Raw genomic sequence first — 25232 nt, 5'->3', positions numbered from 1 at the left:
TATATGGCAGGTAATAACAATTAGTTCCCTGAAATCACTTTTAAAACAAATTCTCTCTTTAACATTAAATGTAATGTTGTTCCAGGTCCGTGCAGATTTGCATTTGCTTGATTGTCACGGTCTCTCCATTTTACTTATAGCATCAATTCCTCAGAAAGTTGGAGCGCACAGGCACTGTGAAGCCTTACAACTACTCACCATTGAATTGAGTCACTTTATAATTTTGGTTATTAATATAAAACAGGTCAGTCATACCATTTCTCAGGATTTAATAAATTTGATATTTTAAGTGAATGCGTTATCATCAGATCTTAAAAAGCAGTTGAAAGGAGAGGTCCTGAAGCTCCTGTTGGATTTTGAGCAGTGATGAATTAATGGGACACAGGGAGACAGTTTGTTTTCAGAGGTTTAGGTCTAATCGCTCTGAGCTGTTCTTCTGTACCCTTGAGTTTTGCCCACCTCTGGGACGATTTCATCCCCACTCCCTGCTGAGCCTGTTAGCAGTACACGGAGGCAAACTCAGGTTTTAAAATATGTTCGCTACTCATCTGTTTCAAAACCAAAGCTTCGTCTCCGTAGAAGAGGTGAAATTTCTAGTACAAGGAAGCTCAGAATTACTGGACTTTCTACATTTTTTCTTGAGACACGGGATCTTAGGTTTGCGGGTGATTCCGAACATGTTAATGCTAAGAGCAGGAGTCCGTAAGCAGCATGTGCTTTAAGTCCATTTTGGCAAGGAGCCCATGGGCACTTGCCCAGCCAGGCTGGCACAGGGTGAGGAAGGAATGCGCGTGGAATTTCAGTCTGGGGCTGGCAGCGTTCCACACCATGGGCCTGGCTGGTCAGAGACAAGGTCGAAGGCATTCCTGGCCCGTGGTCTCCATTTCAAGTGAAAACAGCACACACGTGTTCGGTCTAGTGCTTAACGCGATTAGGTTTATGGCACCCATTAGGGCTGGTGTTTTTATTATTATTTTTTTCCATTTAAAAAGTAGTATCCGAAAGATGCCATAATGAAAGATGCTATAAGCAAAGGGAGTGAAGTCAACTGTCTTCCAGTATGTGTTGCTGTGGAGACGGGGGCCATCTGTGTGGGATGGGGAAGGGATGCCGTAGATCTTAAAGTAGCAAAGCAGTGATGACTTATTTTCTGTTAAAAGCCCATGAAGTCACAAAATGAAGACCCTTTGATTATGGTTCCTTGTAAAAAATTTTAAAAGATGGACCGTGAGTAGAGAAAGCTAATTAAATAATTAGAACTGTGACAAAATAAACATTAAAATAGGCTTCCAGTTAAGGCTTCTGGTGTGGACGCACATGGCTACTTTCTCTCCTACCAGAATTCATTTATACAGTATTACCAAGACTTTATTTTCAAAGCATACACCAGGCAACACAGTTCTTACTGTGTCCAAATATCTGATGGGGTGGGGGGGTATGAATGCATGACAAGTTCATAGAGGCTGGAAAACCATCCCCACAAAACAGGAGAGCCCTTGACTCAGGCTGGGAAGGAACTGGACGCAGACAGAAATTAATCAGTCTCCACAGCAGTCACCTGTGGCTAGTGTTCATCTCGCAGTGAGTGCAAACTCTGGACTTTGATCTAACCAAAAGCGCAGAGTGAGCAGTCAGATGACAGGGGCTGAGAAAGCTGCATCAGTGTTGGAGACATGGAATGAGAAAGAGAGGAAGTGAAGGCGCTCAGTCGTGTCCGACTCTTTGAGACGCCGTGGACTGTGGCCCACCAGGCTCCTCCGTCCATGGGATTTTCCAGGCAAGAGTACTGGAGTGGGGTGCCATTGCCTTCTCCAATGCAGAGTGAGGGTAAGGAATAAAAATTGAAATCCTTTTCCCATGTACACGGTTAAGAGATGATGCCTGTTACTGGAAAATTCTTGTTGTTAGCTCTAAGGGATAAATATCTAGATATTCGACTTAAAGAGATGGGGGCGGAAGGACAGAATTTTTCTTGTTCTTTGGTCCCTAAGTTGTGTCCGACTTTTTGTGACCCTATGTACTGCAGCACTCCAGGCTTCCCTGTCCTTTACTATCTCCCAGGGTTTGCTCAAACTCATATACATTGAGTCAGTGATGCCATCCAAGCATCTCATCCTCTGTTGTCCCCTTCTCCTCCCACCTTCAATCTTTCCCAGCATCACAGTCCTTTCCAATGAGTCAGCTCTTCACAAAGTATTGGAAATTCAGCTTCAGCATCAGTCCTTCCAATGAATATTCAAGACTGACTTTAGGATGTTCTGGTTGGATCTCCCTTCAGTCCAAGGAACTCTCGAGAGTCTTCTCCAACACCACAGTTCAAAAGCATCAATTCTTCGGCACTCAGATTTCTTTATAGTCCAACTCTCACATCTATACATGACCACTGGAAAAACCATAGCCTTGACTAGATGGACTTTGTTGGCAAAGTAGTGTCTCTGCTTTTTAATATGCGTCTACGTTGGTCATAGCTTTTCTTCCAAGGAGCAAACACCCTTTAATTTCGTGGCTTCAGTCACCATCTGCCGTGATTTTGGAGCCTAAGAAAATTAAATCTGTCACTGTTTCCATTGTCTCCCCATCTATGACATGATGGGACTGGATGCCATGACCTATGATTTATTATGAAAGATTTACTATTTCTCATAATAAATGTTAGAAAGCTACTTAACTCCCATTTGATATATAGGTTTAACATTAATAAAATTGTTTTAAAAGTATGGCCATCATTGGGTGTATTACATTTTGTAGGTTTTCCCTCTAATGAAGCATCCTTTGCTGTCAAAAGGAGCACTTGGGATCTAGTGCTGTGTTCAAGGTCAAACTCTGCATCTGTTAGGTTTGGTCTTGTTTCTGGAGACAAAGTGCTTAAAGTTCTTGTCAAATAGTTAGACCTAGGTGTCTGGTCCTAAACTGCACCACCCACAACTGCATGCACCACTTGCCTGGATCCTCGCACCTTTGCTTGCTGGGGAGGCACCTGGCAGTGAGGAAAGGGAACTAGGATTGAGAAGAACCATTGAGTTATCTTGTGGAAACTTCTTATAGACTAAAAGTTATCATGTGTTATCAACTGGATAGCTACCTTTCTAACACTTGGAATCTGTGATCCAGAGCTTAAGCCATTCATAAATCTCAAACACATTGTCATCCTAAAAACAAATATTGGTTTCATTGTTTTAATTACCTATAATCTTAAAAAACAAAAACAGCTAAACTTATCAGAATAAACAGCGTTTTCAGTCATTATTAAGTGAAAGGAAGATGATTTGGGGGATCACCATTTTTGTTGCTGTGCTCAGTCACTTCAGTTGTGTCTGACCCTGTGTGACCCCAAGGACTGTAGCCCGCCAGAACTCTCTGTCCATGGCATTCTCTAGGCAAGAATACCAGAATGGGTTGCTGTTTCCTTCTCCAGGGGACCTTCCCGACCCAGGGATTGAACCCATACTTCTTATGTCTCATGCATTGGCAGACAAGTTCTTTATTTCGAGCACTGCCTGGGAAGCCCTTTCACCATCTTTATTCACTTTCAGTAAATGTAATTATAGGTACCATTTTTATTCACATACAATCACATTTATCGTCTCATTCTCATTGTTGATGGAGAAACTGTGCAGATTCCTTTGCAGTTAACTTCCCTTAAATGCCTAATTTGACCCAAAAATGTGCTTTTAACTTTGTAGAGTGGCTGGTGGGTCTCAGGACCTGAAGTTTGAAAGAATCCTGTCTTTCACCCAAGGCAGGAAGCACCAGGCTCTGTTTCTGCAGTATGATAAGCACATGTCATGCGTTTTCTCTCCCAGGAGTACCAGCCTTGTAACACCAACCCATGCCCTGAGCTGAAAAAGACCACGCCCTGGACTCCCTGGACGCCCGTCAACATCTCTGACAATGGGGGTCACTACGAGCAGCGATTTCGGTATACGTGCAAAGCCCGTCTGCCTGATCCAAACTTGCTGGAAGTGGGAAGACAGAGAATTGAGATGCGGTACTGCTCTAGTGATGGAACCAGTGGCTGCTCCACCGACGGTGAGTCAGCCACTCTGTAGGGACTGACCTGCTTCCAGGGACAGGCATTCCCTCTCCTCTCCAAGTTCACAGAATAGTTGTGGCGGGGAGTGGATTTTTCCTGTTCATTATGGCTTAGCCATGTTTATAACACTGATCTCTCTACATCAGAACTGACTTTATAGCAAACTGGTGGGAAAGACCCTTCCTGTAAATATTCAGTTACATGTTGGGGTGGTTCCCTGACTCCACCCCTCAGAACAGCACCATATTTATAATGGGTCCAGAAAAGTTTATGGGAGATTCATTTAGTATCAGAATATATACTGAGGAAACCTCTGCATTCTTCCATCACCATTTTTATTCACATACAATTATATATATTTATCATTGCTGATGTCAGTCAGAGACTCTACAGATCCCTTTGCAGTTGGTACTGAAATGTAACCTGCAAATAAAAGCTTTTCCTTTTTTTACTCCCCAAATGGGACAAAGACAAAGGAAGTGCATATCTGTGTTTATATCTATGAAAGAATCTTTCTGCTGAAAAAGACAGTATGTGAGAATCCTTTGATACTCTTTGAAACTGCTTTGCCCCGTATAATTGTGTAAATCCCTTCAGTGTCGTATGCCTCATGTAGGGAGAGCACCGAGGTCGATGGGATGATCCACTCTGCCTGGTTCTGCCACTGACCGCCTTCCGCCACTAACGCCACTCCCGCCTCCCCCCACCGGGCAACTCACTAGCTCCCTCTGGAGCTCAGGTGTCTCAACTACAGAAAAGGCAGTGAGGTTGGCCATCCCAAAGAGATTCCTTTCTGCTTCTGTGTTCATCTCTCCTCTAACGCTCATCTGATTTTAAGAAGACCGGTGCAATCCTAGAAAGAAAATAAGATGGTTCTTGGAGCAAGATGATGACAGCAGTAGTGGTCATATCTTACACTGGACCAGCTTGCACATGTCTTGCACTTTTGCGTTTATGATTCTCTGTTATTCTCCCAGTGTGACTGTGGTAGAGAATACACAGTCACCATCAACATCATTTTCAGGTTCAGAGTGATGGGCCTTGACGGACCACAGAGCTGATGAGTCACCATGTTGGGCTTGCCGTGGGTGGGATAAGCTTATGGAAGCACCATGAGTCTGCTCCTGCTTTGTTGCACTGCTGTGCTCCCAAGGAGTGGCTCTGAGTGAGGGTCGCCAGCTACATGTAGGTCTCAGATCTCCATTCCTCCTCCTGGAGCTGCCAGCCTGGATGCTTTACGGCTCAATAGTTGCCCTAAATAGCCACTCCCAGTCATATTTCCACTGACATTAACTGTCTCCTGACCTCAGGATGGTTATTCTGTTCCCTGTAGTTCAGCAGCTATACAAGTTGTTCATTGTTTCTTGGTGGGGAAGGGGGCAGGAAGTCTACTATAGTGAAGTATTTTATTTGAATAAGTATACACTTTCAGCCAAAGGAATAAACACTACCTACCTAGGAAATCAAGCAACATGATATTCATTCTGATTCACTGTAAAATTCTGCTTTAGTGAGAAACAAAGATAGGTGATGGAATACAAAGAAATAGGTAACTGAAGGCCCATTTTAAATATCTATGTACCACAAGGGATCATCTTATGATCTCAAGTTAGGGTTCTGATATAAAATACAAAATGTTCAGTTTAATATGACTTTCAGATATTTTTCAAAAATTATTTTAGTATAAGTATGTTCCATGTGCTTCCCTGGTAGCTCAAATGGTAAAGAATCTGCCTGCCATGCAGAAGACCTGGGTTTGAGCCCTGCGTTGGGAAGATCCCCTGGAGAAAGGAATGGCAACCCACTCCAGTATTCTTGCCTGGAGAAGTCCATGGACAGAGGAACCTGGTGAACTACAGTCCATGGGATTGCAAAGAGTTGGACACGACTGAGCGACTAACACACACACATGCCATGTGTCTTTTTTTAAGATAGGTGTATCCCGTGCACTTATGTGCATATTTATACTAAAATATGATTTGTTATTTATCTGAAACTAAAATTTAACTGGGCTTTCTCTATTTTGTTCACTAAGTCTGGCAACCCTGTCTTCAATTCCGTCACTTATTCCCTTATTTCAGAGCAGGCTGTGAACTTAATTCTTCTGACATCAAAGGTAAAAAAGAGAAAATGAATGACACTGTTTCTTTAACTTTATTCTCTTTTCTGAACATATATTTCTTTAATTCTTTCTTTCTCAGATATATATAAAACCAACATTAACATTCATTTTTAATGATAGTAATATAAGCTAAGGAGCATTTTGATATACATTTTATTTTTATTTTTTTTATTTTACAATATTATATTGGTTGGTTTTGCCATACATTATTAAAAAGACATGTTTCCTCTGAAAGTGTATTGTGGGCATGGTTTGAAAAATACATCATCCTTTTCGTGTCTTAGGGCTTCAGGTTCTGATGACCAGCCACCCATCTTGGTATTGATACCCTGAAAATACAGAATTGGACTTGTTTGGTTCCTATCACACAAAACAAGGCTAAATTGTGTGTTCTATACAGACTAACCACAAAGGAGTGTCTCATCAGAGAAACAGGTTTCTCATCCATTTTCTCTGAAGAGCACCCACCCCACATAGGTTTCTGAGCCACAAATTTTAAGTAAGCAACCAAGAAGCCTAGAACCAACCATACCTCTGCCTCCTCACACCCAGAACCTCATGGCATACTTTGAGAGTTTTTTGTTAAAACCTGCTTCCATTTGAGAAAATGACTGAGTATTTCTTAATATTTTAAGGCAGTAGACATGTTCATCAAAATAATCACAAATTGCACAAGGGCAATTTGTTGCAGAATTCCCAATGGAAGTGAGAAGGGTGTATTTTCTTTGAAAGAAGTTTCTCAGAACAGTAAGTGATCTATTACCAAAAAAAAAACTGTTATTGTACAAGGACTTTGCCACATTCACAAATTGAGGTCTTAGTTGCACCATTATTTAATAGCAACTGTGGAGATAGAAGACTTGAATTATAGATGATCAGGGAAACTGCAATTTTATTTTTATTTCGTTTTTCACTTCTGCAGTGTAAAAATTGTTCCACGGGTACTTGAGAATGAGGAGATGGGGGCTGCAGAAAGAGAGTTAGTTTGGACTCTGGTTACTCTAAGAGCTCCTAACAAAATCACACCTGGGCCATTTCCTTGGCAGGCCTGTCCGGCGACTTCCTGCGGGCGGGGAGATACTCCGCCCACACCATCAACGGGGCATGGTCGGCCTGGACACCGTGGTCACAGTGTAGCCGAGACTGCAGCCGGGGCATCCGGAACCGGAAGCGTGTCTGCAACAACCCGGAGCCCAAGTTCGGGGGCATGCCTTGCCTGGGCCCGTCCCTGGAATACCAAGAATGCAACATCTTGCCGTGCCCAGGTGAGCAGGTCCTGAAATCTGGAAAAACTGAAACATCAAGGTCTTGGAAGACCTTCTCATCCAGCTTCCCTGGCTTTATGTTTGAGGTATAACTTGTGACAGATAGGTAGATACAGACACAGGTGTGGATGGAGGTGTAGATACCTAAAATGTGGGCTTCCCAGGTGGCTCTAGTGGTAAAGAACCCACCTGCTAATGCAGGAGACCTAAGAGACGCTGATTAATCCCAGGGTCAGTAAGATCCCCTGGAGGAGGTCATGGCAGCCCACTCCAGTATTCTTGCCTGGAGAATCCCATAGACAGAGGAGCCTGGAGGGCTCCAGTCCATGGTGATGCAAAGAGTCAGACATGACTGAAGTGGCTTAGCACAGCACAGCATAGATACAGGTTAGATATATGGACGTTGATGTGGACATAGATGTCAGTGTAGACGTTGATGTAGGTGTAGACATGGACATAGGTGTTAAGTGTAGATATAGGTTTAGATATATGGATACAGACGTAAGCTTCCAACTGCCTTGCTATAAACACAAATATAACCCAGACCAGATTATGTTCATCTGCTGCTGCTGTAACAGAAACTGGAACATACTCAGAGCCCGTCTGAGGGATAGTGGGCCCAGGCACCACACCTCAGGAGAAGCGGGCTGGTCTTCATCGTCTGGAGAGACGTGTCCTGTCCTTGACACGGGAGACTGGCCCCTCCAGACTGTGATAGGCCCAGCCCCCAAGAACTGACCTCCCTTCATACCACAGAGCCTTCACTAGAGTGACAGTTTGCAGGGCTGGCCCCCGAGGGGCCTGCCAAGCCCGTCCCGGGTGCCCTCAGCTGACAGGCGTCCACTGCCTCCTGAGTTCAGCCCTCTAAGAGTGCAGTACCTCTCCTGCCGGCTCACCGGAGGCAGGCTGTTAGAGTCTCCTTACTGAGTCCGTGAATTCCCGCACCAGCGTGGGGTCAGTGAAGGAGCGTCGAGGGCCCCCACGCAGTGTGTTGAGTACTGACACAGCTCCGAAGGCTCCTCTGTCGTCTCTGATCCTCTGACCATCTCTGTCTTCTTCCTGCCCTGGCTCTGAGTGCAGCTCTGTCACCTTGATCGCTTCCTCTGGCCTTCCCATGTCAGATCAGCTTCATTTAACCCTATGCTGCATGGCAATCCTGCGCCCTGGGCTCTGGTTTTGTATCCTGCCTTCGACTTTGTCAGAGTGACCACCCAAGGAGGGTGACCATCTCACTCCTGACCATGCCCTCAGCTCCCAGTGAGCCTGGCACGTGCTCCACATAGCTCCAGTGATGGTTGCTGAAGGATGAGAAAATAAGCAGTTTGTTTCTTGATCTTCCTTTGTTGAATTCATTCAGTTCTTCAGCAAACATTTTTGATAACCCACTGTGCATTATTTACCGAATATAAAAAGGCTTGGGCTTCCCTGGTAGCCCAGCTGGTAAAGAATCCACCTGCAATGCAGGAGACCTGGATTTGATCCCTGGGTTGGGAAGATCCCCTGGAGGAAGGATTGGCTATACACTCCAGTCTTCTTGGGCTTCCCTGGTGGCTCAGACAGTAAAGAATCCACCTGCAATGCAGGAGACCTCACTTCCATCCCTGGGTTGGGAAGATCCCCCGGAGGAGAGCATGGTAACCTGCTCCAGTATTCTTGCCTGGAAAATCCCCATGGACAGAGGAACCTGGCAGTCTACAGCCCATGGAGTCCCAAAGAGTCGGACATAACTGAGTGACTCAGCACAGCACAGCATAGCACAGAGAAAGACTCAGTGACCTGGTCCAGGATGGAAAGGAACTTAAGAGTTTAGTGAGGAAGCATCCTGTGAACAATGGCAAGGGTCACCAGCTAGTAGGGTCACCAGCTGTTTGGTTGATGACAAGATGCAGGGGCTATATCAGCCGGGGACCCACTGAGCTGGACTCAGGGTAGTTGTACCGAGCAGGCTGCCACTGGGCTGAGTCCTCAGGGCCAGATGTGAGTTGGCCATATGGACAAGCAGGGGTGGGGAATAAGGGGTCATGCTAAGTATGGTGCACAGGGTTTTTAAAGGCACAGAAGCCTGCTTCTGTAGCATCTTTTTCAGTTGGTTAAAAAAAACAGTTTTCTAAATTCCTTAAGCAAGGAACTGGCTTGCAACAGTACTTAGAGAGCATCTGTTAGATGGACAGATGGATGGATGATGAGCGAATTGTGGGCGGATGATGGATGGATGATGAGAGGATGGTGGGTGGATAGTTGGGTGGATGAATAAACATGTACATTAAACTGAATATACAGTCCCCCGCTTTGTAGCGGGGATTCCCAGTCGTGTTCCTGCTCCTCCCGCTACTCTGCGCTTCCGAGACTTATCTCTGCCTGAATTTCTCCAGCCTCAGGAGACTCTTCCCTCCAAACTACCCAGCTTTCTTGGCTGAGCCATGCGGAGGGGCTGGGAAAGGTCATCTCTTTCCCACAGCCCCAGTGTGGAGAGTGGAAGGGCTCCTCCCCGGGGAGCCAAGAGGAAACCCATGGGGCCACATGATTAGATTAGCATCTGTGCTGTAAAGAGAGGCCGGGAGGCAGCATGAGAAAGTCAGGACCCCTCGCCCACTCCACCTCCCCAGACTCCAGAAAGGAGCCCTTGCTGCCGTTGGCAGAATGTGCAGACTCCTGCAGATTCTTGGGTGCTACCCTGGCCCTCGGGTGCTAGACTGGGGTCCATCTCAGGCACATCCCATTAGCGTGACCTAGTGGCTGCTATTATTTTTGTGGATCTGCTGGTCAAGCCAGTACCATATATACATAACCTTGTTGTATTGCAATAGCTCTTTTGAAAGCCAAGATTCCCTCGAGGACTGTGAAAACATTCAGAGTGGTCCTCTTCACTTTCCACTTGGGAGGGTACCAGTTCAGGGGATGAGTGGGACAAATGCTATTTCTCTCTCCCACCTCCTAGAAAATTCCTAACACAACACGGAGGGATTAGAAGAGCTCAGAGCTTTGCATGCTGAGCTGCTCAGCCGGTTACGGGCTGTTTTTGCCTCATCGAGGACTCTTCCCTCTCTATGAATTTACTTCTCCTTCGTCCTCTTGGGTCTACACTAAACAGTCACAAAGGGGCACTGTATTTTATTTTTAAATGAGTTTTCTCATGGACTTCCTTGGCGGCTCAGAGGTAATCCACCTGCCGGTGCAGGAGGTGTGGCTTTGATCCCTGGGCTGAGAAGATCCCCGGAGAAAAGAAATGGCAACACACTCAGTATTCTTGCCTGGGAAATCCCACGGACAGAGGAGCCTGGCGGGCTACAGTCTATGGGGTCAGGCGTGACTTAGTGGCTAAATAACAGAAGAGTCAGACATGACTTAGCAACTAAATAACAACAGCAGTGTTCCATCTCTAACATATATTAGGCACCTGTGGTGTGCTGAGAACACTTATTGCTTCTCTGCCCGTGAAATCCTGAAGTCCACACTTTGTTCAGTAAACTGCAAGGAACTCAAAGGGAGCCTAAGACTTTGGTTCTGTCCTGTGTGGTTGGCAGCAGTGAGCAGTAGCTGGAACCTCCCCTGAACAGCTACAGAACCAGGTTCATGGTCAGCCCCAGAGGCTGGATTTTGTTCTACAGATAGATATACATGCGTTCCTCGGTCACCCTTGTGCTTGCATGTTACATGCTTAGAAATATTTCCTGGCAGAATTGAGAGGAACTGAGGAAGCGTGGGGAGGAATGCAGAAGACCCCATGTGCCCTCCTATGATGGTCCACGGTGTGCCCGACGCGTTCCCTCTGTGCAGACCCGGGGTAGCCCCGCCGGCTCAGTCAGATGTGCGTTTCAGAAGCGCTGTGCTTTTGTGCCCCTTCCCAGTGGATGGCATGTGGTCTTGCTGGTCGTCCTGGTCCACATGCTCTGCGACGTGTGGAGGGGGACACTACATGAGAACCCGCTCGTGCACAAACCCAGCCCCTGCCTACGGAGGTGACATCTGCCTGGGACTGCACACGGAGGAGGCGCTCTGCAACACGCAGCCCTGCCCCGGTAAGCAGCCCCTCCCGGCCCAGCACAGAGGACAGGGCGCTTTCAGCCTTCCCCTTGGTAAAGAATCTGCCCACAAAGCAGGAGATCCCGGTTCAATTCCTGGGTCAGGAAGATCCGCTGGAGAAGGGATAGGCTACCCACTTCAGTTTTCTTGGTCTTCCCTTGTGGCTCAGCAAGAATCTGCCTGCCATGTGGGAGACCTGGGTTCGATCCCTGGGTTGGGAAGATCCCCTGGAGAAGGGAACGGCTACCCACTCCAGTATTCTGGCCTGGAGAATTCCGTGATACCATCCATGGGGTCGCAAAGAGTCGGACACGCCTGAGCGACTTTCACTTTCACTTGTCACTTTGATGGAGGAATGGTGAAATTGACAAAAGCGTGTCAGAGCAGTGCCACAGTGTTGCCGGTGAAGTGACTTAATAACACGTTGTTCTGTTAATACAATGGAATCATTCTCACCATGCCATGGTTGCAGAACTAGCAGCAGAAACTGGTGATAACCAAGCATTCTTGTAATATTTGAGCTGGTAATGGGTACCGAGAAGCTTCCCCTCTGGCTCAGTGGTAAATCCACCTGCCAGTGCAGGAGACGCAGGTTCAATCCCTGGGTTGGGAAGATCCCCTGGAGAAGGAAATGGCAACCCACTGTAATATTCTTGCCTGGGAAATCCCATGGACAGAGGAGCCTGGCAGGCTACAGTCCAGTCGTACATGACTGAGAGAGCAGGCAGGCAGGGAATGGGAACCGATATTTTGTTGCTGAGAATCAGGGTGGGAATCAGAGCGCCTTTATGGAGTGGTTTCACTGGAATCCCCCCAGGACCGTGGGTGTGGGGTTCCGGGCTCCAAGGCTGGATGGCCCCGGTGCCCAGTGATACCCTGTAGCAGCCTTCCCCATCCAAGAATAGTTCAGTTTTCTGACATATAGGGACCACTTGGAGTGACAGTGGGACACTCTCTTCTGAATTTGACTTAAACTTTGAAACACACTAACACGCGTTTTAGAAAAGGCAGAGGCACCAGAGATCAAATTGCCAGTATCCGCTGGATCATGGAGAAAGCAAGAGAGTTCCAGAAAACCATCTATTTCTGCTTCATTGACTATGCCAAAGCCTTTGACTGTGTGGATCACAATAAACTGTGGAACATTCTGAAAGAGATGGGAATACCAGACCACCTGACCTGCCTCTTGAGAAACCTGTATGCAGGTCAGGAAGCAACAGTCAGAACTGTACATGGAACAACAGACTGGTTCCAAATAGGAAAGGGAGTATGTCAAGGCTGTATATTGTCACCCTGCTTATTTAACTTATATGCAGAATCCATCATGAGGAACCCTGGGCTGGAAGAAGCACAAGCTGGAATCAAGATTGTCGGGAGAAATATCGATAACCTCAGATATGCAGATGACACCACCCTTATGGCAGAAAGTGAAGAGGAACTAAAAAGCCTCCTGATGAAAGTGAAAGAGGAGAGTGAAAAGGTTGGCTTGAAGCTCAGCATTCAGAAAACAAAGAACTTGGCATCTGGTCCCATCACTTCATGGGAAATAGATGGAAAAACAGTGGAAACAGTGTCAGACTTTATTTTTTTGGGCTCCAAAATCACCGCAGATGCTGGTTGCAGCCATGAAATTAAAAGACGCTTGCTCCTTGGAAGGAAAGTTATGACCAACCTTGATAGTATATTAAAAAGCAGAGACATTACTTTGCCAACAAAGGTCCGTCTAGTCAAGGCTATGGTTTTTCCCGTGATCATGTATGGATGTGAGAGTTGGACTGTGAAGAAAGCTGATCGCCGAAGAATTGATGCTTTTGAACTGTGGTGTTGGAGAAGACTCTTGAGAGTCCCTTGGACTGCAGGGAGATCCAACCAGTCCATTCTAAAGGAGATCAATCCTGGGTGTTCATTGGAAGGACTGATGCTAAAGCTGAAACTGCAATACTTTGGCCACCTCATGCGATGAGTTGACTCACTGGAAAAGACTCTGATGCTAGGAAAGGTTGGGGGTGGGAGGAGAAGGGGACGACAGAGAATGAGACAGCTGGATGGCATCACCGACTCTGTGGACATGAGTTTGAGTGAACTCCGGGAGTTGGTGATGGACAGGGAGGCCTGGCGTGCTGTGATTCATGGGGTCGCGAAGAGTGGGACACGACTGAGCAGCTGAAGTGAACTGAACACGCGTATGTGTGTCTATTTTTTAAGCTAGCTCCTGAAGATTTTCCTTGCAGGTTTCTTGTATATTGAGACATGTTTGGAAACCATATTCTCAGTCACTCCAAAAACTGTTACCTTACACATTTCTCAGGAAATACTGTACCCTTTACAATCGATCAAAACACAAGTTTGGTTTCCAGATTTTCCCTGAAACTGCAAAGAGAATGCTTACATTTAAAAAGGAAGAAAAAAGCAAAGTGTGTAGAAAAAAGGAAGAGAAAAGCAAAGTGTGTACTAACAATATTTTTACATTATTAATATTTCAGAAATATGACTGAGAGTTCATTTTTTTTTAAACTCCTCACTTAAAATGTGTACTAATCCGCTCTTCCCACACATCTGTGTGCCTGGGTGAATTTAACAAATCCCAGTGAATCGCCTCATCTTGGGTAAAGCGGCCTTAGCTGGCTCATCTTTTGAGCTTGACCCCGGCGTGTTCATGGATCTTTGGTGTCTCAGGCACAGTAAACACAGGGTAGAATGAATTCTACCTCAGGTACAGCCTGCCAGTGGCACACTGACCCTGCAGGGCTGTTTCCATAACAGAAAAGAAAGTATGTGTAATAGCTTGAACCCCCTTCAGTAGCCAAGGCTTTCTCATTAATGTCATTTCTCTTGCCTGACTGCTGAGACCTGTAGAAATTGTCCAGGGAAGTATGTGAGCATGAATGACCCTGTAGAAGAGTATCTAACACCATCACTTTGGAGCGTGAAAATAATGTGCGTTTTGGAAAGTGTATTTTAAGCACATTATTTCTAATCAAAGGTACACGAGTTCTTTGATTCACGCTCCTATGTGTTTTATTCACTGGACTTGGTCATGAGATATGAGTCTGTCTTATTTGTAAACTATAAATATCATATGGAAAGTCGATGTCGGTAAGCTGCCAGGCTTCCAGGTTGGTAGATTCTAATGGTCTTGTTGCCACATCTCATCTCCTCGGGCCCCTGCAGAGAGCTGGTCGGAGTGGTCAGACTGGTCTGAGTGTGACGTGACTGGAGTCCAGGTCCGTGTCCGCCAGTGTGTCCTTCTGTTCCCCGTGGGTAGCCAGTGTTCAGGAAACACCACGGAGAGCCGACCCTGCGTTTTTGATTCCAACTTCATTCCAGGTAAGGGGGCAGAGATGCTTATTAGTGTGAACAAAACCACTTCTAATGTTTCAAGAGGAAATGATTCATGGGTGGGAGTTTTAACTGCTCTTTGAGGTTCTGTTTGGTAAAAACAAGAGATCATTCCATTGGTTCTTATGGTTTCAAGGTGATTATGAATTTGTGGGAGTTCCCAGGTGGCGCTAGTGGTAAAGAGCCCACCTGCCAATGCAAGAGATATAAGAGATGCAGGTTCCATCCCTGGGTCAAGAAGATCCCCTGGAGGAGGGCATGGTAACCCACTCCAGTGTTCTTGCCTGGAGAATCCCATGGACAGAGGAGCCTGGTGGGCTACAGTCCACAGGGCTGCAAAGAGTCGGACATAGCTGAAGGGATGTCGCATGCACACACACAGAGATGTAGGTGTGGAGGCAGACATCGGTGGCGGTGTCGACGTGGATGCAGGTGTAAACATAGAGTCGGCATGGTTATAGATGTCGTCATGGGTGGAGATCTGAGAGTTGGATGTAAGATACAGATGCGTGTGTAGATACACGGTGGAGACACAGATGGGACTTCCCAGGTGGCGCTAGTGGTAAAGAACCCCCCTGCCAATGCAGGAGACATAAGAGATGCTGATTCACCCTGGATCTGGAAGGTCATCTGGAGGACGTGGCATGGATACAGACAAAGAGGCAGCTGTAGACAGAGATATAGGTACAGGTTTCCCTGGAGGAAGGCACGGCAACCCACTTCACTGTTCTTACCTGGAGAATCCCATGGACAGAGGAGCACAGCAGGCTACAGTCCTTAGGGTCACAAAGAGACAAAACCAAAGCAACCTAGCAGGCACGCACACATGCATGGATCTGTAGGTAATGCAGTTGGAGACTTGAATTTAGGCCATGAGTTTTAAGATTTTTTAAGCACAATATCTTCTGCAATGTATTAACTATAACACAGTCAGATAGTTTGTTCAAAAAATGAAAATAGATTGCTTTTTTAAAAATATTAGATTAAATGCTTCGGCAATGCTGTGCATATTTGTTTGCACAGAGAAAAGAGGACCGTTCCTTTAATGTCATCTTAGTGTATTTGGGAAAATGGAAACCCATCCTTGTTTTCGTCTTAGAGAAGAGGTTGGCTGGCCCTTCGGCTACAGTCCTTTCCATGTGAAGTCAGTGTTTGCTTAATAGTGATAGCTTATCACCCACCACATGCTCACACAGGTACCAGCTGTTGTTCAGTCGCTAAATTGTGTCTGATTCTTTACGACCCCATGGACTGCAGTACACCAGGCCCCCTGTCCTCCACCATCTCCCAGAATTCACTCAAGTTCATGTCCATTGAGGCACTGATGCCATCTAAATATCCAACCAAAAGGCATGGGCTAGATACTTAAAAATATTTCACATATTCCTACCATGTGCCTTAGGACTCATGGACCAAAAGCATAGAGTAACCTCTTAAAAGATTGCAATAGGGAATACCTTGTTCTCTTCCGCTAAAGGAAAAGGTAGTCATGTTTTAGAGAAAGTTAGCTTAGGCCTCCTAAGGCACCTCAATCTTCCATTTTCTAGAACTGCAGGAGTGTTTATTGTTGTTTCCTTTTCAACCATAGAAATATTTTTAATTCAATAGACTGAAAAATCAGCATTACTGGACTCCTGAAATGGTATGTATCCTTGGGAGTTAAACAGTTAGGTGGATCTCTCCTTTTATTGGCATCCTACCTGTGGGTTTCACATAAGCATGGAAAATAGCATGAATGAGCTCTGAGTAGGAAAATTATTTGTTGAGACAATTTCCTTTGAGCTCTAGTGGAATGGTCTCCCATCCCAGGGAATGTGACAACACTGATTTTGATGAGACAAAAGTTCTGAGGCAGAAACCCAGGAGGTAAACGCTGCAGTGCTCAAGAAAATCTGCACAAATTCCACCCTTGTTTTGAAACAAATGCCCTGACTTCAGTCTGGGAGACCATAGTATTCTCTCCTTGCTGTAATGAATCTCACCCCTTTCCAATCAAGATAACCTTGACCAGATACATCTCAGGTTGGCTAAAACAAACAAATAAATGTGTTTTTAAAAAATAATTGATTAGGCTTTTGTAAACATTGACTCGCATAAAAGTCAAAATCATTAGACACTTTGTAAATGAGTCATTAATGTCATCTTCCTTCCCTTCATACATTGTGATTGAATCTTTTTTTCCCAGAAGTGTCTGTGGCCAGATCCAGCAGCAGAGAAGAGAAAAGGTGTGGGGGTGAGTTCTGCTTTTTAATTAATTCCTAGTGCATTTCTGATATTTTCCAGTCGTGTCTAATCTCGTATGTTTCATGTGATATTTCTGCTATTAACCAAGAAAAACAGATTAGAGGAACTCCTCGATCTAAACACATTTTATTTTGGCAATAAAAATGCAAAGGAGTCCATATTTGATTTCTGCATCAGTGATTCTTACATTGGGTCCTTAGATCAGCAGCATCAGTATCACGTGGGAACTTGATAGAAATGCAGGTTTTCAGACCCCCTCTTAATCTACAGAATCAGAACCTCACTGAGAGGGGTCCAGCTCTGTGGTTTAATAAGCCCCTCGGGTGTTTTTGGTGGATGTAAGCTTTATGATCCAGTGATCTGGGTATTCGGAGAAGGCAATGGCAAGCCACTCCAGTACTCTTGCCTAGAAAATCCCATGGATGGAGCAGCCTGGTAGGCTTCAGTCTGTGGGGTCGCTAAGGGTCGGACACGACTGAGCGACTTCACTTTCACTTTTCACTTTTACACAGTGGAGAAGGAAATGGCAACCCACTCCAGTGTTCTTGCCTGGAGAATCCCAGGGACAGGGGAGCCTGGTGGGCTTCCATCTATGGGGTCACACAGAGTTGGACATGACTGAAGTGACTTAGCAGCAGCAGCAGCAGATCTGGGTATTAGCTACAGTTAGATTTCCCATGAGTAAAGCAGAATTCAACCATATCGTTTATATTTATAGTGTAAATCCATGGCAGCCAGCCTCAAATCTCCAAAGGGCTGAAGCAATAAAACGATACAGTTTTGTTATGGGCAAAAGGTTAGACTTCTATCTCTAGAGATATTTTTCAAACTTCCAGCAACCCTGAATGACAGAAGTCGCATTCCCTGAGTCAAATCCACGATGCTCTTGGACTTTACCGTCTAGTTCTATCCTGTCTGGACGGGAGGGGCTGGCTGTCCATCGATCAGAGTCCAGCCGCTGTCCAGCTACTGTGTGGGGCCAGTACCCAAACACAAGACCAGTGTCTCCCTGTGTGTATGTGCTGACCATTCCTTGCATAATCTATTCCAACGGGGAGTCCCAGACAGCTCGGGTCAGAGGTCTCTCACACTCAGAAAGAAGCTGGGTTTTCAGAGGCGTGTTTTGGGGATGTACTGCGCTGATAAAGAGTTCACTATCTGTTATCCTCTGTTCACTCGGCCATCTGTTAATCCATTTGTTCAGTCGTGTTTACTGAGCACCCGCTCTGTTCCGGTTTTATGAGGGCTGCGTACAGTGGGGCCTCTAACAGCTCCAGCTCATCTGGAAAGAAATGCCATACCCTAGGAGAGCCCTGTGCCTGTGAAGGGTGATGTCTGGTGTCTGACGTGGGTCAGCTCACTGAGTTCACAGACCAGCGACCACTACCCTGGGATCCGGGCTTCCCCGGTGGCTCAGCGGTAAAGACTCCTCTTGCCATGCAGGAGACACAGGAGACTGGGGTTCGATCCCTGCTTCAGGAAGACCCCTGGAGGAGGGCATGGCGACCCACTCCAGTATTGCTGCCTGGAGAGTCCCATGGACAGAGGAGCCTGGTGGGCTATGGTCCATAGAGTTGCAAAGAGTCAAACATGACTGAAGTGACTGAGCACGCACACACCTTGGGATCCAGCTGCAGGATGAATGTGGGTTGATTTATGGAAAAATAATTGGCACTTTAGTATTTTTGGATCAGTCACTATGTGCTCAATACTGTATCAGATGACAGGAGGCATCCTGTTTCATCCCCGCAAAGTTTGTTCCTGTGGGCGCCGCAGCCCACAGTTCTTTTTGTAAAACCCTTAGCAGTAGAGGAGGATTCGGAAGTCAGCGTTTTTCAGGGTATAGACAGCTGATACTGGGCATATACAGTATGATACCCCTGAGGATCTGGGGCTATCATATCACTCCATAGTAACTCCAAGGTCTTTAAAGACCTTGCCATGGAATGTGGGTGAAGAGAAGCAGCCAATGAATGCTCCTCCTGGCATTTCTGGTCGGTTCTGCAACAAACGGTCGGATCGGGTCAGGTCGGGCTTCGCTGCCAGATGAGGGGTTTAAAAATCAGTGTTCAGAGACTGTGGTTTTGGGAATTGGAAAGAAGGGATAGCAGCCACAGCTTTTATCTGCATTTTATAAACAGAGAGAAGGTCAGAGAGAAGAGGTTCACAGGAAGTCGAAATGGAGCTGGGTCTGGATCCAGGTGGTGGGATCCCAGTGTGAGTGTTAAGCCTGGAGCACCGTGGGTTTCCGAGGTGGCTCAGTGATGAAGAGTCTGCCTGCCGATACAGGAGATGTCAGTTCAATTCCTGAGTCAGCAAGATCCCCTAGAGAAGGAATTGTCTACCCACTCCAATATTCTTGCCTGAGAAATCTCATGGGCAGAGGAGCCTGGTGGGCTACAGTCTGTGCGGTCACAAAGAGTTGGACATGACTTAGCAACTAAACAACAGTCACCACAAGAAAAGCATCCTGGTGCTGAGTGTCCCAGCAGAGGGTGTCTAGGATCTGCAGCCACAGCATCTCTGTCCAGACAACACTCTTTAGACAACACCCAGGGTCCCCAAAGTGGCAGAGTTTATAGACAGTGTCCCCATCATGAGGGATTTCAAGGCAGAACCTGGGGGCAGCCAGCTGATGCTTCTGCAGCATGACTGACCCTCCCGGTGTAACACAAATTCACAAGCCACTTTCCTCAGCCAGCCTTCTCGGGGTAAGATATGGGAGTCCTGCCGAGACCTTGAACATTCAGGGGGACATGATACCGAAGGCCCTTTATTTCTCTCCTTCAGTCGCTCAGTTGTGTCCAACTCTTGCGACCCCGTGGACTGAAGCCTGCCAGGCTCCTCTGTCCACGGGATTTCCCAGGCAAGAATCCCGGGAGAGGTTACCATTCCCTTCTCCATTCCTGACCCAGGGGTTGAATCTGAGTCTCCTGCACTGCAGGCCAATTCTTTACAGTCTGAGCTTTAGCGTCTGGGCTTCCCTGGGGGGTAAGAGGTCAGATGGGGCTAATAGTAGGGGTGACAAGTAAAAAGGGTTACCCAGCAAGGAGGTTTGAAGATGTTGAGGGGACTTCACAGGTAACTTTTTTCAGCTTATTGAAAAATCAGTCAAACTTTACACAGAAAATCGGCCAGTTGAGCCCGCTGGGTAGTTGGTCTGTATTCTAGATTTACTGAACAAAAACAACAGCAAAAAGCATATTCAAAGCGAAGTGCCACACTAAGCAGATTCAAGAGATTTAATAGGAACGATTTTTCACTTACACAGAAAAAAAAAGTAGGCCTCTTGAAAGGTTCCAACTTTAAGAGCTATTTTTAGTTGCACGAGACACAGAGACTATACAGTGATCCTAGCGATGTCAGCTGACCCAGCCTTCCCCAGGCACCTGCAGGAATGAGTCACTTGACTAATGACAAAGTATCTGCATGTGGACAGAGTCATACATCTTCCCAGTGTTATAGTATAATATGTTACTACTACAGAAGAAGTACTTTTATAAATTTAAAAGTACTTTATTGCCAAAAAAAGAAAAGGCTAACCATCATCTGAGCCTTTGGCAAGTCATAATTTTTTGCAATAGTAACATCAAAGATCACTGATCACAGAGCACCGTAACAGATTATAACAGTAATAAAAAAAAGTTTGAACTATGGCAAAAATTGCTAAAATGTGACACAGAGACATGCAGTGAGCAAATACTGCTGGAAAAATGGTGCCAATGGACTTGCTAGACAGACAGAGTCCCCACCAATCTTCCAAGTGTGAAAAGCGCGCTATCTGCAGCTGTGCTCTGTCTGCGCCGTCAGAACCCAGAGCAGCTGCTCCGTGCGTGCGCCCCTGTCACCCTCACTGACCTTTGCGTACAAGTAGCTGCATCTTGAAGGTTCACCTCCAACCCCTCGTCTGCGTCTCGCCTGTTGTTTTGGTCTTGTTCTCTGAATATTCCCACAGGAAGGGCTCGTGTGAACAGTGTTCTCCGAGTTGTGACACTGAGACGACCGATTATTCTCCTTAGACTTGAAAGTCAGTTTTGCTGGAAATAAAGAATAAAATACCTAGGAATACATGTACATAAGAAGGCAAAAGATCCGTCCTCAGAAACCTGTCAGACACTGGTGAAAGACAGAAAGATGACACAAGCAGATGGAGAGATGTGCCACGTTCTTAAATTGGAAAAATCAATATCGTGAAAATGACTGTCGTTACCTAAAGGAAGCTACAGATTCAGTGAAGTCCCCGTCAAATTACTAATGGCATTTTTCACAGAATTATAACAAAGTTCTTTTACAGTTTGTATGGAAACACAGAAGACCCCCAAATAGCCACAGCAAGTTTGAGAAAGAAAAACAGGGCTGGAGGAATCAGGCGCCCTGACTTCAGGCTATATTACAAAGCTACAGTAATCAGTACAGTATGGTACTGACACAAAAACAAAACTACAGATCAATGGGTTAGGATAGCAAACCCAGAGAGAAACACACGCTCCTATGGTAACCTAATCTGTGACAGAGGAGACAAGGATATACAATAGAGAAAAGACAGTCTCTTCAATGAGTGGTGCTGGGAAAACTGGACAGACAGCCACGCGTGAAAGAATGAAATTAGAACACTCCCTAACACCTGCACAAAAACGAACTCAAAATGGATTGAAGACGTAAATGTAAGACTGGACGCTGTAAAACTATTAGAGGAAAATATAGGCAGCAGAAGTACTTTTATCCCCACGTGGCCTTGACCCTGGGGGTCCAAATACTAAAGCATTGAGAATGACAAGTGTGAAATCCATGCTTGCTTATCTTGAGGGCAGCTTAAGGGTTAGACTAGAAGTTTCTAATGGTTGCTAGTAGAATGGTCCTTGCATGCTTTATCCAACTGTCCCAGATTCAGCCCTAGAGGCTTTAGACAAAATCAGGAAAAGCCACAGGCTTATTGATTCTTTTCATTTTGTTAAACCAGTGACCAAATAATCAAGAAGTGAAAAGTCGAGGTAGATGTCAGGGAATGGGTGGTACTGTGGAATGTTCTAGTAACATCCTCCTGGATTATCCAGCCTCAGGTGCTGAAGACACTGGAGGCCTGTGTTGGGAATCATCAGTTTAGAGTTTCAATGTGAGTGGGAGTACATTGGTTATGGCTCACAGAGGACAGAGGAGGAGGCTGCCCTTCTACACCATCTTCATCCACCTCAGCGTGCAAATCCAACTCCCAGGGCCCCAGAGCCCAGAACGTGGTGTCCAGGAGCAGCAAAGGGGCACAGCTTAGAGGGAGAAGCTCAGAGGGTTTAGAGATGGGTGAAGAATGATGCTCCACCTGTGCTCTGGATTCCAGGTGAGGCAAAGGCAGCTCTCAGAGTCCTTGGGAAGGAGCCCAAATGATTCAGGAACAAATATGCCAGGGCCTGCCGGGTACAGGGAACAGACTCACAGATCTTCTCTCCCTGGGGACCTCCCCGTGTGGCCTAGTCTTCTCATCCGGCATCCACAGTGGCACCCAGCAGGCGTCTTCAGTGGTCCCGTTTGAGTGCAGAGTGGACAGGTGGGAGAGGGCAAGGGTGACGCTGGGCATCTGGTGATGCATGGAGGGGACACCTGGGAGAAAAGCTGGGTCCTCAGATGTGCCCTGTGCAATGGAGACATGAGGCCAGTTACCCTCAGGCAACTGGTTAGCTATGCGTTGCCGAGGCAGAGGAAAAGCGTTGAGGTCATATTTTGCTTTACCTGAATTTCAGTAATTTCAGCTTCTTGGGCCCAGCTCAGATGTCATCTTTATTTCCTAAAAGGCTTAAAATTTTGATTGTCAGGTGTTTTACCAACACACAATGGATGTCTTATTTTTTCTTTTGTTGTCCTTTCTCAGACATTAAGCAGGCCTTGCTATGCCACTTTGATACCACTCAAACCAATCCTATATTAGCGACATAAGGCCCTATCAGTTCACTTTTTCAATATTTTATATTTATAACTCAAAATAACTTAAAGATGCTATTAAGTAGGAAAAAAGCACTGTATAAAAGAGGGTCATTTCATGACCATTAAAAAATCATATTTCTTTGACACAATTCCTTTGTTTCTCTGGAGTAAAGCATTTTACTTACAAGGTCTCCAAAATACAATGTGAGTGAAAAAAATGGTACCCGGGGTGACATTTACAACACGCACACATTATGTGAGTGTGCCTCGTGTCTCCAAAGCATAGTACAGAAGATGGTGATAGTCGTTTCCTCTTGGAAATTTAAAAGAAAAAAAAAACAGACTTATTCTTGTCTACCCTGTTGCACTTTCTAACATTCTACAATACGTGCATGTTCGTATTCCAAAAATGTGGTGGAAGAATAAGAACGATTCAATCAGAGCACATTGTTAAACAATATGAAGCGGTAAAGGGGAGGAGAAGTAGCCAGGCTTGCAGGTGAGTGGGGATGGGAAGCCGTGAGACGCAGCCTCGCTTTGTTCCCAGGACACAGATAAGCTGTGAACAGGGGCCCTCAGTCCCTTCAGGAACATGGGAAACATGTTCCCTAGGAACCCCAGAGACCACAGATCTTGCTGCGCTTGAGACAGGACTGTCTCATTCATACCTTTAAAGAAAAAAAAGCATGTCTCTGCTAGGGCATGTGGGGACGTCCGAAAGACTGGTTATAATCCGTAAAAGCATTGACATAAAGTACACTGTGCTCACTGCGGAGAAGCGTTTTGGTGGCAGTGACATTTTATATTTTTAAAGATTTTTTTTTTCATGGTCCACATAAAAAAAGGCTTTGTTGAAATTGTTATGATACTTTTTCTGTCTTATATCTTGTTTCTGCTTTTTTGGCAACAAGGCACATAGGATTTTAGATCCCTGACCAGGGATCAAACCCATACCGCCCCCCTTAGAAGGCAGAGTCTTAACTGCTGAACCACCAGGACGTCCCTGGGACACTTTAAAGAAAGGTCCAGTGATTCCCTGAGTTTGGAAGGAATGTGGTGCTTTCCCCTTGCATCCTTCTCTTTTCATCTGAACCCACTGTGCTGGGGAGGAGCATGTCCCTTTCCCGGTGGCCTCACTGTGGATCTTGTCTCCCCAGAGTTCAACTTGTTCCACATGATTGCCGTGGGGCTCAGCAGCTCCATCCTAGGCTGCCTTCTCACGCTGCTCGTCTACACCTACTGCCAGCGGTACCAGCAACAATCCCACGACGCCACCGTCATCCACCCCGTCGCGCCCGCCCCTCTCAACACCAGCATAACCAACCACATTAACAAACTGGACAAGTATGACTCGGTGGAGGCCATCAAGGTAGGAATCGGCAGCCACTGCTGTGGCCAGGTGTGCCAAGGAGGCAGGTGTTATCCTGGGGGCTGTCAGCAAAACTCAGGGGTGGTGATGCAGGTCATGGGCTGGAGGGCAAGGTGAATGACTTCTTTCCGTTAAGTTTTATTTGACATATAGAAAGACAGCTGATTAGCAGTGTTGTGTTAACTTCAGGTGTACAGCAAAGTGATTCCGTTGTATGTATATATGGTTTCTGATTCTTTCCCATTATAGGCTATTACGAGACATTGAATATGTTTCCCCCGTGCTGCTACCCTGGTGGCTTAGACGGTAAAATCGTCTGCTTGCAATGCTGGAGACCCGGGTTCAATCCCTGGGTCCAGAAGATCCCCTGGAGAAGGAAACGGCAACCCACTCCAGTACTCTTGCCTGGAAAATTCCATGGATGGAGGAACCTCACAGGCTACAGTCCATGGGGTCGCAAAGAGTCAGACACGACTCAGCGACTTTGCTTTCACTTTTCACTTTGCTTTCACAAGATATTGAATATATTTCCCTGTGCTGCACAGTAAATCCTTGTTGTTTCGTTTGTGTATAATGGTATATATCTATTAATCCCATGCTCCTAATTTATCCCACGCCCACCTTTCCCATTTGGGAACCATAAGTTTATTTTCTGTGTTTCTGTTTTGTAAGTGAGTTCATCTGTATTATTTTTTAGATTCCATGTATATTTGATATCATACGGTATCTGTCTCTGTCGGGCTTGCTTAGTCTGATCATGTCCAGGTCCATCCACGCCGCTGCAAATGCCATCCTTTCTTTGAGCTGCCTGAGTTTGGATATTCCCGTGAAGCTCATGGTTCCCCTTCATATTCCTTAGGGAGTATTTTGATGCCCTCTCTCTGCTATGATGGTTCCTTTCAAAATCCAGTTTCCTTCCCACGT

At 45.9% G+C, this 25232-nt stretch overlaps 1 protein-coding gene across 1 annotated transcript in view; it reads left to right on the top strand.

Annotated features, from left to right (window-relative positions):
- The window catches only part of SEMA5A (semaphorin 5A), a 569574-nt gene that overhangs the window by 535638 nt on the left and 8704 nt on the right, over positions 1 to 25232 (top strand). Inside the window, exons 17-22 of the mRNA XM_055422270.2 lie at positions 3804 to 4029; positions 7202 to 7420; positions 11269 to 11439; positions 14615 to 14770; positions 16968 to 17015; positions 24097 to 24308. Coding sequence (XP_055278245.2) covers positions 3804 to 4029; positions 7202 to 7420; positions 11269 to 11439; positions 14615 to 14770; positions 16968 to 17015; positions 24097 to 24308 — 1032 coding nt within the window. The remainder of the gene's footprint in view (positions 1 to 3803; positions 4030 to 7201; positions 7421 to 11268; positions 11440 to 14614; positions 14771 to 16967; positions 17016 to 24096; positions 24309 to 25232) is intronic.

This window comes from Moschus berezovskii, chromosome 18 (assembly GCF_049115385.1).
Source record: "Moschus berezovskii isolate FMDL1 chromosome 18, NW_MosBer_1.0, whole genome shotgun sequence".
Lineage (NCBI taxonomy): Eukaryota > Metazoa > Chordata > Mammalia > Artiodactyla > Moschidae > Moschus > Moschus berezovskii.
The sequence above is the reverse complement of the archived record's forward strand: the minus strand, read 5'-3'. Positions and strand labels throughout refer to the sequence as shown.